General features: G+C 39.5%; 1 protein-coding gene across 6 annotated transcripts in view; it reads right to left on the bottom strand.

The window, feature by feature from the left end:
• Positions 1–16,805, bottom strand: part of RAPGEF4 (Rap guanine nucleotide exchange factor 4) — a 323,726-nt gene that overhangs the window by 45,213 nt on the left and 261,708 nt on the right. For all 6 annotated transcript variants that reach the window (XM_017538228.1, XM_017538229.2, XM_017538230.2 and 3 more), the window contains 3 exons: positions 16,123–16,238; positions 10,899–10,987; positions 5,490–5,568 (listed from right to left, as the gene is read on the bottom strand). In XM_017538228.1, coding sequence (XP_017393717.1) covers positions 5,490–5,568; positions 10,899–10,987; positions 16,123–16,238 — 284 coding nt within the window. The remainder of the gene's footprint in view (positions 1–5,489; positions 5,569–10,898; positions 10,988–16,122; positions 16,239–16,805) is intronic.

Raw genomic sequence — 16,805 nt, 5'->3', positions numbered from 1 at the left:
GCCAGGCTGGAGTGCAGTGGCGTGATCTTGGCGCACTACAACCTCTGCCTCCCAGGTTCAAGTGATTCTCCTGCCTCAGCCTCCCGAGCACCACCACGCCCAGCTAATTTTTTTGTATTTTTAGTAGAGACAAGATTTCACCTTGTTGGCCAGGATGGTCTCGATCTCTTGACCTTGTGATCTGCCCGCCTCAGCCTCCCAAAGTGCTGGGATTACAGGCATGAGCCACTGCGCCTGGCCCACAAATATTTATATGACAGGAACCCTGATTTTTCAGTAAGGGAATCTGTTGCGTTTGCTTCCGTACAGGGATGAAACACAGAAAAGGTAGATTTAGCTAAAACTTAGTGTCAAATCCATGTTCTAGATTTTTTTCTTCTTATTTCAGGAAACTAAACACATGATTTCCGTGCCAAAAGCACAAAATTTGTGTTGAATACTAAGCTAAAGAAAATTAGTATACTAATAAAAAAATCTGTCCAAAATTATTGCTGTTTTAAAATTTCTGTAAGTTTAAATATAAGCCATTTATCACTTGATTCTTTTAGCTGCAGTAAGAATCTGTCCTAAATAACAAATACCTATATTCACTGACTTAAAAAAAAATCTATTGGCAGAGTAAGCTTCAGGACCAGTCAAGTGCTAATGATGTTATCACAGACCTCAGTTTTTCCGGACTGCCTGCTCATTTCAGCTTTATCCTGGGGTTCAGTCCCATCATGGTTGTAAGATAGCTACTGCTGGCAATTGGGGTTACAGGCTTCCTGTTTTTTCCTCCTAAATGTTAAAAAGGTTTTTACCCAGAAGCCCAGGAGGCCTCTCTTTGAATTCTACTGGCCCAGTCTAGCTTGGGTCTGGCGTTGGAGAACCAGTTGTTGGCAAGGGCAGCTAATTACTACGAGTGGCTAGAATGATTGAGTAATAAGGCATGAATGTTGGCGAATCACCCGCAATGTCCACTGCAGACCACTATCACATCAGTGCTACACGGACCTCCTCCAAATGTCTACCAGTACATGCAGAATCTTAGGTGATTATTAGACATCTCTGTACCTTGATTTCTCCTATATGTGAAATGAAATAAATAATATACCAGACTTTTTTGATTCACATTTGGAGAACTGGTGTTGGAAAGATAAAGTAAATGATGTGAAAATACTCTGGATCAAAAAGTTGTTAAAATTCAAAGTAGTATTATCTTCGTTGTGATCACTTACTAAACTGAAGGCCAGCCAGTAGCTGTACAAAGAAGAATATGGCAGAGTTTAATCATAAAGCACAAAATTAAGACAATAGGAGAGCAATTTGGGAATACACATCAGAAGCATTAACATACTACATAGTCTTTGCCTATTTTTAGGAATTTAAAGTGAGTACATTTTCATATACGTGGGCAAAGATTTAACTGGAAGGATGCTGATTCACCCCATTGTGTTTGTTTAAAAAAAAAAATCTAAATGCCTAAATATTCTAAATATCCAACAGGAAGAGGCTTAGAAAATAATTATGCCATATCTAGTAATACCATATAATATTATACAGTCATTAAAAATAATAATGTGTCTTTCTTACATATCTTTGCCCCCTTGTTGACCAGTACTCTGTGACACATTTCCAGTAGTTAATAAATGTTTATGAAATTATCTGGAAGAAAAAAAAAGATGATGTCGTTTTATCTCTCTATATATTAGTTTGGAAAGATATTCACAACATATCATTAAGTGAAAAATAGCAGATTACCAAAAAGCACATGTAACATTATTTAATTTATATAAAATCTTATGTACATAAAAAATACATAAATTCTAAAATTTTAAAAACAAATTTATTAATGGTGGTGAGATACCAGGTGAGCTTTGCTCTCTTCTCCTTTTCCAGTAATTAAAATATTTTGCAATGAGAATGTTTTATTTTTAAGGATGCAAGCTAACTATATTTAGAAAAATAATGGCGTAGAAAGATATTCACAAAATATTGCTTAATGAAAAGGCATACACAATTATTTACAGTATGATCCCATTCTTACATTTAAAAACGTATATCTATATGTATAGAAAAAAGACTAGAAGGATACACACAAAAAGATTAGCAATAGTACACCTGAGAGGTATAGGGTTATATGCAGGTGGTTTTAATTTTCTTTCCAAGACTAAAGGAAAACTGAACTCAATTTTAAATGCAGATTTTAAAAAAGATTAAAGAATCTGGAGATGAAAAGTATAGAAATTGAACAAATATGATTTTCAAACTCATTATAAAGCACTTGTATTCATCGGGTCAAATCATGTCCAAACTATGTCTAATCAATAGAGAGTCTCTCTTATTAGCACATAAAAGGCCTGATATATTAATGTTCAGCAGAGTTCTATCTTTCTCCATGGTAAAATCAAAATTGGAAGACACACAATGTGGATTAAGAACAGAAATACATGTCAGTAGCTCAGGGCTCAAATCTTTTCTGTGCTAGTAATTACCTTTCTCTGAGAAACTCATAATTTTTCATTATTCTAGTTTATCGAGTTAGAAAAATGGCAGTAAAAATACTGATTTCTTCATAGGGCTGCTATGAAAAGTTCCAGATGTTAAGTACTTTAAAAATGCTCCACCAAAGCAACTGACTAATGAAACATGGTTAAGTATTTTACTATCCCTAATATCCCACGTTAAAAACATAGGGGTTAAACCACTTGTTTAAGTTTGCATTATAAATCCCTGTTGCTTGCAGGTGTGTGTTAAGCAATTTATGATGCAATATAGTGTCTCAGAATGTTCTTAAACTCTAATTAAAGGATACAGAATCATTAAAATTTAAACAAGCTTTTAAATAAATAAGTTGTGAAGAGAAAATAAAAGGCAAACTCCAGGTTTGGATGACCTGGAGGACTCAGCTCCTTGCCTTGGGCAAGCCACTCCGTTTTTGTTTTTTGTGGGGGGTGAGGGTAATTTCAGGACCCTCATTTGTAACACAAAGCTAATACTAACCCAACAGAATCATGTCAGGATAGAGTGGTATAATATTGGTCAATACTCTTAGCATGCACCTGTCACAGAGAGAGCTGATTCAAAATAGAACAGTGAAGAGAATCTAAGTTCCCACAGGGCCAGGTAAGAGGGAGGGGATCTGACGGCCCTAGGTAGTATAGATTATACCCAGTCATCCCGGTTTCCCCCATCTACAGAAAAAAAGAAGTCAGATTTCATGTCACAGCTCTTCCACACCTGTTTGCTTTCTTGCCTTCCCCTCTAACTCCCTGTCAATATCATTTTTCCCCACTCTTCCCTACCTGGGCATGGAACGAACCTTTTCTCCAGAGCACTATTTTGAAAAGAAGTTAGTGATTTGAATGTTCTCAATCAGCTCTTGAAGGGGAACAAGCTAATAAACGAAGAAGTTAGAATCTGAAAAAAAAAGGACAAGCTCAGAATTTGGCGCTTAGAGTTGTCAAGATGCCCCGCGTTGGCCCACTGAACTCTCTGACCTGTCTTTGGGTTTTGTTTGCCTTAGGCTTAACGACCTGCTAACTGCTGAAAAAAGTAAGTCTAAACTCAATGGTGGATTTTATTTTTCCTTCTAGGAAATCTCAAAGGTCTATAATGGTTAGTGGGTATGGAGTTAAAAGCACACAAAGAGATCCCAAATATGTTCATTTTACTTGAGAAAAATTGAGTATGTGCCAGAAAAAATGTATAATACATGTATGTCTCATTAAGCCATCATCACTTGGTAAGACAGTTTCCAGGCAAATAAACACAGAAATCTCCCTCTTGCAGCCCACTCTGAGTTGCATCTTCAATTCACATCTCCTGTCCTCATACATTGTTTACTTCAAATAGAATTATGAGTGAACAAGAAAATGAGAATCAGGTAGGGCAATTATAATCTTGAACGAGGAAATCATGCCAGCATTCACTGAATTGCTTAAAGAAAAAAAACCATTCTCCTTCAATATATTTAACTGCTCAAAAGGGCTAAAGTGCTTTGAGGTCTAAATTTTTGTTGCTCTAAAAATAAAATAAAATCTTAGCATATACTTTCATACGCTCCTGAAATTGAGCGTGAAGCTCATTCATGACTTCTTTTATCTCACTCACATTTTCTGAGAATGTTCACTCTGTGCCACATACCAGCATCAACTGGGCCTTTCCAAAGACTGTTGAAAAACTGTCTCAAACACACATGGCCTTCAAGCTATTGAGAGGACCCGTCACTGGAATTTCAAATGTTGGGTCTTTAAGTCCATAAGATGATCATAAAAAATATCAACAAAGAAAGAAATGTTGGTATCTAGAGGAGAGGATGGTCTAGGATGAATGAGAAAAGAAAATGACCCTACGGTGATAACTCGTATTTTCTCAGCAGGTTGGCAATTTAATGCCGTAGCTCTGAGGAGGAACACAAGCCGAACACAGTCCATCCTGCCAGGGAGCCTGACAGGGACACAGTCTGTCTCCGAGGTTAGGGAACTATGCCTGCTATTACTTCCGGGTTCTTCTCCACAACCCTCTCTAGCTTGCCTCCCAGGTATGGATACTTTTTTGCCAGCGTCACCTTCCTGTGGTAAGCTGGTTCACACTTCTCTGCATGGGTAATGATACAGTTTGGATCTTTGTTCCCGCCCAAGTCTCATGTTGAAATGTAATCCTCAGTGTTGGAGGTGGGCCTGGCAGGAGGTGTTTGGGTCATGGGAGTGGATCCCTCATGTCTTGGTGCAGTCCTTGAGATAGTAAGTTCTCATGAGATCTGGTCGTTTACAAGTATGAGGCACCTCCCCTACCTCACTCCTGCTCCCTCTTCACCTTCGGCCACAATGACAAGTTTCCCCAGCCTCCCCAGAAGCAGAGGCTGGCACGATGCTTCCTAGGCAACCTGCGGAACTACAAGCCAATAAACTTCTTTTCTTATAAATTACCCAGACTCAGGTTTTATGTTTTGCTTTTGTTTTTTTTGAGATGGAGTTTTGCTCTTGTCACCCAGGCTGGAGTATAATGGCGCGATCTCAGCTCACTGCAACCTCCACCTCTTGAATTCAAGCCATTCTCCTGCCTCAGCCTCCTGAGTAGCTGGGATTACAGGCACCTGCCACCATACCCAGCTAATTTTTTGTAGTTTTTAGTAGAGACAAGGTTTCACCATGTCGTCCAGGCCATTCCTGAACTCCTGACCTCAGGTAATCCACCCACCTTGGCCTCCTAAAGTGCTGGGATTACAGGCATGAGCCACCATGCCCAGCCAGTTATTTCTTTATAGCAATGAAAGAATGGCCTCATACAGGTAACAAGGAGGAAATCCTTAAACATGGCATAGCAAACCTCTGCCAGGCAGAGCTAGAGTCTGTACAGGGGAAAACACATTTCAGTGTGATGAGGGAGGAGTGCACAGCTCCACCTGGGCCATGACTTACCTTCAGAAGATGAGATGAGAGAACGGCCCTAGACAGGTGGGGTTGTCTTCAAGAGAATAGGGACTTACAATCACCATAAAAGGATATTGGGCCACCAGGGCTGGGCAAAGCTGGGTATTTGGCATAAAAACACAGTGCATCATAATAAAGTCATTTAAAACAGAATCTGGAAGGGGGAAAAACAGAAAAGGAAATTAGGTTATTGTGGAAATCTTTAGGAAAGCAGGAGTATCTATTCACTTGTTCTTGGCCATTGGTTCTAAGACATTGGTTTGGGGTATAAGTTTATGTTACACGAAAACACTTCATATAAATAATGGTGTTGACAGAGACTGAGATCAAAATCAGTTTCTTAGGACAAGGGACAAAAAGTATAATACTTTAAAAAGAGATAGCCTTGTACAAATGGCACTAGGTACTTTAGCCACCAAAAATTTTGAAATCTGTATACTTAAAGGGTCACATATGGGCAGTACTATGCATGCAGAACTAACACACGGTCATTTCTTTGTCTATATCATATTTGTTTTTTCAAAATCCTTTCTCTTTCATCTCTGTTTCACCTCCTATTTCCAGAAGGAGCAATGAAGGGTGAGTGGGGTGGGGGGGAGGCAGCCAATAGAATTACAGAATCAGGAGGTGGTAAGAGCAGAGAATTGGTGAGGGGAGAAAAAGCAGCAAAAAGAAAGAAGGAAGGAAGGAAGAAAAGAAAAAAAGAAAGAAAGAAAGAAGGAAAGAGGGAGGGAGAGAGGGATGAAAGAAGGAAGGAAGGAAAGAAAGAAAGAGAAAACAAGATAAAGGCTGTGAGCAAAACAGAAGCTGGTGGACTGTCCTATATGTGAAGCTATTTTGTAGGAAGGGAAGCAGGGTTTGGCAAGGGAAGTAAGGCAGGCCCCCCAAATAAGCTTCATTTACTTTGTCATTGAATTTGATGCTGGTTCTTCATTGCAGACAATACACTCTAGCTAGCTAGATGGAAAAGCTCATGAATGCAAAACTAAAAACCTCAGGACTACACCCATCAGAACTTGGAACCCAAGATGCCAAGGACATTTCCAGGGAAAACATGAAATACACTGGCTGAGATTGTGATGCTCATCTTAAATAGAAAATAGTGAGAAATATGTACATTTGAAAGCTATAAATTAGATTGCCAAATGTGGCCCATGTTTTTAATGAACTTTTATTGGTGAAGTCTGAGTCAGTGACTAAAGGTTTAACCATTACACTCATTTAAATGTAACTGATGAGTGTAATCCCAAGCTGTCACGACTCAGTGTCACCAGGTCTTCAGTCACATTATGTATACTGAGCCAGAGAAGACTCAGAGAAGGTGCCAGATAGAGGCTACATGAAACTATTTCTTTTTTAATATACCAAAGGACTTTGGCTTGCCTGAGCTTAACATCTAGTGCCATCTTGATATGTTTTATATATTCTCTGAGAATAGAGGAGGTAATACTTGCTTATATGAACCCAGGAGGCTATGGTATCTAGTAGTTTGAAGTTTGCTAAAGCAGAGACTTGACTTGTGTGCTCCAAGGCTGGAGAAGTGGTCAGTTAACATGGCCAACCACTCAGCTCCCATCTCAGCATGGCTTTCCTGCTCTCTCCTCATTCGTAGCAATTCCGTCTGGCACCTTCTCTGCTTCTTCTCAGTATAATGAGACTGAAGGTGACTGGTGACACTGAGTGATGACAGCTTGGGATTACACTCATCACTCATATTTAAATGAGAATAATGGTTAAACATTTAGTCACTGCTTCAAACTTTGCCAATGTAAGTTCATCAAAAACATGAATACTGGAAGTCTAATTTATAGAGTTAAAATTTGCTTAAGAATGAATTAAAAAAAATCATTTTCTACTAGAAAATGATTTACCAAGTCACTCAATGACTAATGCTGGTTTTAAAAGTAAAAATCTAAGAACTAATGGGTTTCAGGTAGAAAACAGATTTTTGGGAAATTAAGAGAGTATAGTGTCAAATTCAGCAGTGTGCATTTTTATAATGTAAACAAGTTTCAGGGTAACTCTGACTTTTCTTACTGTATTGTAAATCCATAAATGCCAAGGGTCTCCCTCTCCAGTATATCCACAAATGTCCTGGACCTACCCTATGATTATTTAGTGTCCAGGCTAGTAGGGGGGCACATTTGTATTTTTGATTTATGAGAAAGATACTAATTTGTTCTTTATCTCCAAAGATATAAACATTGCTTGTAGGAAAAAAAAAATCAGGAAAACCTGAAGGGAATAAAGTTCAATGTTAAATTATGATGCTAGCCTAGTCTCTGCCATCAAAATGGAAGGGTCAAGAATTATATCCCACATGCCAGCCTTAGAGTACCCTGATTTCTAAGCTTCAGTTTTTTTGATGAAGAAGAAACAAGCAGGCTACTCAGGACACATGGTCTATGGGTTAGCCTTGCTCTGCAAGGAACATTAATTAAAAACAAAACAAAACAAAAAAACCCCAAAAAACAAAAAACAAAACAAAAAACTAAACAAAAGAAGCAGAAGCTGCAGCAATAATCCAATCCCCATCTCTTTTAGAGGTGACTTGAAAGAAAGGCTATACTCTTCCTTCATGGGTAGTATAAAGATCTCATAGCTCTTTCCTTAGATGTCATCATCTCTAGTGTACCAGAATCAGAGGGAAAAAAATCAGCGACATATTTTTCCTGCCCCATGGTCCTGGAAATTTGGTTTATTTGAGGTTACATACAGCTCTTGGAAGCTATCCTCACATAACTGGTTCTTCAATGGCTTCTCCAGCTTAGATATGCAGTAACCTTTCTTCAGTAAAGCTCTTACCATGTTCTTCTTGCTCAGACATCGTCAACCACCTCCCAATGCTTGACTTTACTTTTTTCTTGTCGTTGCCCAAGCTGGAGTGCAGTGGCATGATCACAGCTCACTGTAGTCTCAAACTCCTGGGCTCCAGTGATCCTCCCGCCGTGGTCCCCAAAGTGCTGGGATTACAGGCATGAGCCACTGCAACCAGCTGGCTTTACACTTAAGACTCTCTAAGATCTATACCCCAATTCTTAAACCTTTCCTTCCTTTTCCAGCATATGCATACAACAATCCAGCAAAGATCAGACCACTCACTCTTTCCTGCCTATTTCTAGGTCAGTGCTAATATTGTCCCTTAGTGTGGAAGGCTTTGTCCCCATGTCTAGTTACTGGTTACCAGCCTCCTCCACTCTATATTTTCAGGGCCACTCTACATTTTGCATGATACTTTTCTTTCTTTTTTCTTCTCTTTTTTTTTTTTTTTTTTTNTTTTTTTTTTTGAGACCGAGTCTTGCTCTTTTGCCAGGCTGGAGCGCAGTGGCGCAATCTTGGCTTACTGCAGTCTCTGCTACCTGGCTTCAAGCGATTCTCCTGACTCAGCCTCCCGAGTACTGGGACTACAGGTGTGCACCACCACACCCAACTACTTTTTGTATTTTTAGTAGAAACAGGGTTTCAACATGTTGGCCAGGATGGTCTTGATCCCTGACCTCGTGATCTGCCCACCTCGGCCTCCCAAAGTGCTGGGATTACAGGCAGGAGCCACCGCGCCTGGCCCTCATGACACTTCTCTAGATCCCTCAACCAGTCAGTGCCCCTGAAACACTAACCACATTCTGCCTTATATTCAAGTTATGTGCAAATTCTTTTATGTCTTCTAACAGATTGTAAACTTCCTGAAGGCAGGAGGATGATTCCTTGTTCACATTGGTAGTCCAAAGCATCTATCTTAGTGTCTGCTCAACAAGATATTCAACAAATATTGAGCTGAGAATAATTGGCCTGGAGCCAGTGATCCTGCTGATTATAACTACTATACCCTAATTAATTTGCTAACCTCAGGTAATCTATGTATAAAATAAGAAAATGGAATGAGGAGATAAAATAAGAAACTCAGTGGTAAAATGCCTTTAGGAGGCATATAATAAAAATAATGATATCTTCACCTTGAGCATATAGCAAAGGTCAATTATGGAAATGGATTTTGAACTGTTTTTGAGGTAAATCTCTGAACTTCTTTTAGTGAGAAACGCTCTTCTATGGAGCTCAATGTGCTTAAAATATTAACCCATGACATTATTCTGAGAGATAGGCAGTAGCATAGGATTAAAAAAAAAACAACATGTTGCATGTGTGGGCTATTTCAAAGTCATATACAAGATGGTAACAAAAGTGGAACACAATTCTATAACTCTGAATTCTCAATTCACTGGTGAGATTTTATTCACCGTAGAATATCTGTGTCCTAGGTAACAAGACTGATTCGCTGTAAGCAGATGTTATGTGTTGACTTGTATCCCCCCAAAAGGATATGTTGAAGTACTAACTTCTGCTATCTCAGAATATAACTACCTTTGGAAACAGCGTCTTTGCAGGTGTGGTCAAGTTCAGGTGAGGGCCTTAATGTGGGCCTTAATCCAATAATCCTTTATAAGGACTAGTATCCTTATAAAAAGGGGTAACCTTGGACACAGAGACAGACATGCATAGAGGGAAGGCTACATGAAGAGTCACAGGGAGAATGCTGTGTGAACATGAGGATAGAGATCCGGATGATGCATCTACAAGCCAAAGGATGCCAAAGATAGCCTGCAAACCACGGGAGGCTAGGAGACGGGCATGGAACAGATTCTCCTTCACAGCCCTCAAAAGGAACCAACCCAACTATCACCTTCAGCTAGGACTTCTAGCCTCTGGAACTGTAAGACAATACAGTTGTGTTGCTGGAGCTACCCATTTTGTGGTAGTTTGTAAGGGCAGCCCTAGAAAACAAATGGTGGCATTTACTTACATTCTAGAACAGCTAGACTCTACAACAACCGCAGAGTGAACCATCTTACTCCCAATTGGAGCAAGGCTGTAGCTTTTATGTAGACAGCTTCAAATCCTTCATGGGAATAGGTAAGATGCAAATGATAAACCCAATAGATGCCTATAGAAGGTGGGATTTGAATGATAACTTAAGAGAGAGATGCCTAGGGAAGACAAGTCACAGTATGTATAAATGAGGCTGAGTCATTTCTAGAGAGCAGTCACGATTGGAGAAGGAAGAGGACAGTCAGAAGGACTGTTCCCTTTCAGGTTACACAGAGATGCTTTTCAAATATCAATACACAGAATCCCCTTCCAAAACTGCTTTTGCAGTTTTGATTATGCCACTGCACTCCAGCTTGGGCAAAAACAAAAATGTAAAGTGGTTGAAGATGTCTGAGCAAGAAGAACATGATAAGAGCTTTGCTGGAGAAAGGTTACTTACTCCATATTTAGGATGGAGAAACCATGGAAGAACCAGTTATGTGAGGATAGCTTCCAAGAGCCAATATGTAACCTCAAATCAAATTTCTAGGACCATGGGTCAGGAAATGACACAGAATCTTCTTCCAAAACTGCTTTCATTCACACTGCGAATGAGCTCAGGACTTTTAAACAATGTTATGCATTGATTTAATGGGCATGCAAACTGTTCTGTGTATATACCTGTTGCTTCATTTAAGCTTGCCTCAAGGCGTATTGTTTCTAGAAAATGCTCTAAAATTTTTTCAGGTGTTCCTGACATCACAGTATACCTGGATAAGAAACAAAAATGCCATTAGTTTTTCAAAAGTGGGCAAATCATTAAAAAAAACTTTTTCTTATCTAAATCTTTTTTTTTTTTTGAGATCCCAGGGACCCACATACTTTTCATGGTAGGACAGACCATGCACCTTGTCAAAGTCACACAAGAAGACAAAAACAAAACAACAACAAAAAAATCCACACAGTGAAATCGTTACTACAAACACTGTTCTTTTTTCCCTACATGGAAATGAGGTAAACTTCTTGAAGAGCAGCTCTAGTAGGCTGGGAACTGAGAAACTTCAGTCTTCTTCAAAAGGGAAATAAAAGGGAACATGTAAAACCAGGGCAGTTCAGGTCAGGCAGCGGGAGCTGGTGAGGGAAATGACAGTAAGCTAGGTTACCCATATATGGGTTACTTGTAGCAAAACTTCTGCCCCACACTGGATTCCCCTGCCTATTTCTGGAATGCTCTGTCTTTCCCAACTGTACACTGGTATGTACTTTGGAAATTCAGCTAATAATAAAATGAGAGAAAGCAAACAAAATCCCAAACACTGATGAGCAAACAAACAAACCCCAGTAGCATAATAAATGGGAAATAAATTAGCAGTAGAAAATCCTTATAATTTATTTCAATGTCTGATATAAACAACTGGAAGTTAAATTAGACATTATTTCAGAAGATCCTTCCATGGTGTTCTTCAATTAACATGGGAGGATTTATTTTTTAAGTTGCGTGTGAGCTGTTTCAAAATCATACTTAGGACGGTGACAAAACACTACTAAGTGGGTGCTGTAGACAAAATACATTCAGATGATCTGGGTGCTTCTCTTCCAAAGCTCAGGCTTTGCTTTTCTGCTTGAAATTTCACTTAAAAATAATAGGTAAGTAAAACCACAATGAAAATAAAATTGCCTAATGTTCAGAAAGCAGTGATGGAATTTAGCTCTGGTTTCCTTGCCTGTTTGAGACCTTCGAGGTGTGTTGAGATCCCAAGAATAACTCTAACATATTATTAAATCTCAGGGTCTTAACCCACGGCGTGATGGAGTGATAAGCAGACATTTTAACATACGTGCACGTGAAAATGGTGACGGAAGCACCCCTGGTATTGAATGGGTAGCCGATGCAGTCTATCTGAAGGCAGCTGTTATCCAAGACTGTCCTGTAAGTGTGTGCACAGGACTAAAAGGAAGCTAAACACTTAAATCTTTGAGGAAACCTGGCTTTGGAGCCTAGAGGAGGAGAGAAGGGGAATGGCAAAAAAAAAAAAATAGTCTACTTTCATCTCAAAAGTCTGACCCCTTTCTCAAAATAGATAAGGTAGAAGACAGTGGTTTTTCCTTTTGTGGGCAATGAACATTTGAGGAAAGAAGATGGCATATATACAAAAGACTTTCAATATTGAAATGGAGAATATTGTTCAATTCATTCAGTAATTCCTGAAATATATGATTCTTTAATAGCACTCACCAGATGAGCTGGAAGAGGAGCAGTGTTGGCCACATTAATCAGGAAACAGGGTTAGAGAGAGCAACATCTGTCGAATGTTCACTATGCCCTAGACAGCTAGGTGGGCACTGTTTACTCCTGCTAGTTAAATATTATCTTCATTCTGCAGATGCAGAGACCGCTCAGGAGGGGGAGGCATTATGCCTCGGGTCACAGAGTTGGTAAGTGGGAGATCTCTGACAAGAGCCAGGTGTGTCTGGCTTCAGAGAACAAGCATGAGTTTCATGGCACTTTTCTGCTTGTAGAGCAAGATGCTCCAGAGGGAGACCAGGTCTAGCTACCTGGTGCTTCTTCCAGAACAGGAAATTCTCCATGTGATTAACAACCTTCCTCTAAAGAGGGCTTGTTCTTTTGTTTCTGAAAACAAGTTTTATTTCAGGAGGAGTATGCATACATTGCATAACATGAAAACTGAATGGGGGAAAACCAGTCTGTTAGTTTGCATGGCACCGGGTAGAGGCTGCTGGGAAGTCGCAGCTCTATAGCTAGCCACATGACTCATACGTCAGTTCGTAAAATGTGTCCCCTTGTCAAAAGTTTAATTCTACTAGAAGATTGGCCTCACATCCTGGTATTCTTTGTTTGGACATCCTTTAGCTAGGGCATCCTCGCTGGCCAAAGTAATAGAGATCTTTGCTGAAAGCCAGATGCCTGATCACCTCTCTAGAGAGAAAGTGGCCTCTCTAAGGTCTGCCCTCCTGCCCAATTGGAGACCCCCAGGATCTTTCTTTTGCTACCAAAGACTGCCTTTCGTGGTGTAGTTGCCATGACTGCCTTACTGGAACCTCTCTTCATAGCTCCATAGAAGGCCGTTAGGTGCTGACATTCCCTTAGGGCAGGGAACTCCAAGAGACAGGGGTCAAGAGCTTCCGGCCAGACATAGTCCTCTGGGCTCTCGGGGCTCTGGGTTTGGCTGAATCATCACGTGATGCCTTCGGTTCCCCCTGTCCACTGCCGGGCACCTACTGCTTGACCTCTGTTTAAAATGAGGTCAGGACCACTTGAAGACCACAAAACATGGCTCTTTTCAGTGTTTTTCATGAAAGAGCAACTCTAGTCCAAGTTAAAAGCAAACTCCAATTGGTTACATTGTATAAGCTATGAGGTTTTAAACCTCTGACATAAAATATTTTTCTGCAAATGAGGACACTACAATCTGCTCCTAGAATATAAAAGCGTGTGGGGAAGGGGACCTGAAAGAGACTATCTTCCGGCATACAGGATGGAGTTGAGAAATGAGAAAACAGTCTAAGATAAAAGCAACACAGTAACTAAAACAGGAAAATGCATTTCAAATTATTTCTTACTAAACCCACATAACCACGGAGCAGAAAGACATCTGAAACAGTAGATGACTGCACGCTCCATGGCATTTATCCTTCATGTCAAATGTTGTCTTATTATTGACCTCTTTAATATCATACTCAGAGTTGAGATGCTTAGGTAGAGTTAGGAGGTTTTGAAAGTTAAAAATGTACATATAAACGATTCTGGATTTCTCAGGGAAAAAGTGAATCAGAAAAATAACAGGCAGTACCAACATGGTGACCATCTTTGAACTCAAAAAGGATGATTTCTGAGGAGAGGCCCTACAGCTTCCTAAATTTTAAGTCCAGCTACAGACATGGTCGATGCCACATTATTGAAATCCGGAATATCAGCCCCAGATTTATTTACATGTCCCCTCCCCTTCAGCTCCGGTCTCATTTGGGAAGGTTCAGCATGGAAAATGACCCCTTGAGAGAGCAGCTTTTCATTCTTCAATGAGATGATCTTGTGTGGTGCATTAATTTGTACTCATTGATATTTCTCAAATGGCTCACTGTGAACATGCATAAGTTTTTGTATTACAGAAGAAATTTGGATTGGAATACAGGACACAAATAAGGAGATATAATGGAAAATCAGAGCAGGCCTAAAGTTTGATTTCATAAGAAACCTATATTTGGAGAACACCCTGAATGAAAGTCATTGTAACAAGCAAATGCTTTTGATCACTCCCCAATGACATGAAGAAGTGAAGCAAGGGGACCCCAGGGAACCTCTTGATCAGATGTTTCTAGGTTAAGGAGAATTCCCAAGGCTTGCCTTTTCAGTAAGCACAGTTTCCTGGGACATCTGAAGCATTGGTTTAAAATGCAGATAAAACACTAGTTATTTAAGATAACCAAAGAAAATCACTAGAAGCAGCAACCTTCACATTAAAAAAATGTTTTCATTCTCATCCTCCTTAGTGGGGTGGAAGGGCAACTGGTAAAAACATTTGAGCAAGAACATTTTCAAGAACAGATAGTAGTAAACAATAAATTATAAGAAAATTTCTATGGTAATTTTATAGTTTTGTAAGTAAAAGGTAGTTTTTTACATAGTCTTTTTGACTTGGCTCTTTCGATGTGGAGTGGTGTGCAATATGTACTGAACAGTGTTGCATATGTAGTTTTACCTACTATATTTTGCTATAGTAAGCTGGCAGGTGGAAGGGGGATAGGCATGTAAAAACTGGTCAAGCTGGACTTGAATCCAAGCTTTGCCATTACAAGCTTTGAGACCTTGGGCAAGTAACTTGTTGCTCTGAGCCTGAATTTCTCCATATTTTAAAGGGTGTTGTAATGTGATAAGAATTCTATAAAATCTGCAAAATATACTACGGCTATTTAATAATATTATATTTCTTCCTGCCCTCTTTGCAAATACATTGATTCGCCCAAATGAAAATGTCTGAGCCTCAGGCTTTTAGTCTAAACAATTAAAATTAATCATTTATGGTGAGTGTCTTGATAAAGGGAACACTCCACTTAATTGGCAAACAAAGGAAATTACTTGAGTTGTATTCTCCTTCAAAATATTATTAGGTGACACTTCTTTAACTACAGAATTGGTGTTTTTATTACACTAAGACTGAAACAATCTCCATTTTAAAAACTAGATTCTGCAATTTTCTGTGATTTCTTAGAGCCACATTTTCTATTGTCTTACCATTAAATGTTGGTACATTTGATGAAGTCTTATATAGTAAGTTACAGCAAAAGCTGGAACTGAACATGGATATGCTGAAAAAGACTCAAGTTAAACAGGACATCTGAAAAATGTGAAGCTAACGCCCTTTTGACATTAGCAGGAATTAGTATGAATGAGGCTAACTGGATGTGTCTGGGTTGCAATTAATAGACTGTTTTATATTTGAAGTCTGGGTTTCCATCAAAGACGCTCATTCTGATAACAAGAGGAAAACACTTCACGCGAAATCCTGCATACGAAATTCAAATCCCAAAAGTTCTCATCACCCAGGGGCCTTCGTATCCTTTGAGCTGCCTGGCATTGCTATTCCCATTGTTCTCTCACACGCCTTCTGTTCCACAGCTATTACAGTTGAACACTGTATACAAAGAGTGGCTTTTATAGTAAAGGAATATTCTCTCCAGAATTACTCTAGGCAGCACCAAGCTCAATGCTGTGCCAGAAATGGATACATTATCCTCCACAAGATGTGTGATTAGTCAATAGAGAGGAAAAAAGTCACACACACTGCCATCTTCCACAAAAAAGGAGAACATGCTATTGTAGCAATGATGATACCATGTGAAAAGGTTAATCATAGTCTGGCAATTACAGTGTTGGATGCAAACATACTTTTGCTGAGGCTGTGAGTTTCCTTGATTAGAAGCTCTGTTCCCTGCTGGGACCTTCTCCAGCACCAAGACATCTTGGTCATGTTCTTTAAGTCTGACTGTATTCGCCTCCACGTCCTGCAAATACAAATTACACCACATACAGATGCTGCCGTTTACTCAGACAATGAAAAAAATTTCAAATGCTTCAGAAACTCATTTGGTGCTTGTCATGCTAATTGTTGTGTCTACAAATGAAGTCATTTTCAAAGTCAAGGGCTGGAACGGTCAGAGAGGGGACCAGATGAGGTTTGAGGCATGCGTTTTTAAAACTGCTTTTACCCCAGCTTCAGAAAAACAGCAGATTAAAGCATAGTGTGGTAATGCTCTGAGAAACCTTTGAGAGAAGGAAGCAGAGCAGGAAGGTGGGAGCAAAGGCATTTATTATTTATAAAAATATGTGGTAAACAGCAAGCAGCTTCAGCAATGTCCTTTTTCTTCTAAGTGTATTTAGTTTCCTTAGGAGTGTGGCACCTCTTCTCTCTAATCAAAAGACTGTTTTTTTAAAAAAAAAATCAGTTTGAAATGTGTTAAAAATTCTTTTCAGCTATTTAAAGACATTTTTTGAGATGAAGTCTCACTTTGTTGCCCAGGCTGGAGTGCAGTGGCGCAGTCTTGGCGCACTGCAACCTCCGCCTTCTGAGT

Source organism: Cebus imitator, unplaced genomic scaffold (genome assembly GCF_001604975.1).
Source record: "Cebus imitator isolate Cc_AM_T3 unplaced genomic scaffold, Cebus_imitator-1.0 Scaffold110, whole genome shotgun sequence".
NCBI classification, from domain to species: Eukaryota; Metazoa; Chordata; class Mammalia; order Primates; family Cebidae; genus Cebus; species Cebus imitator.
The sequence above is the reverse complement of the archived record's forward strand: the minus strand, read 5'-3'. Positions and strand labels throughout refer to the sequence as shown.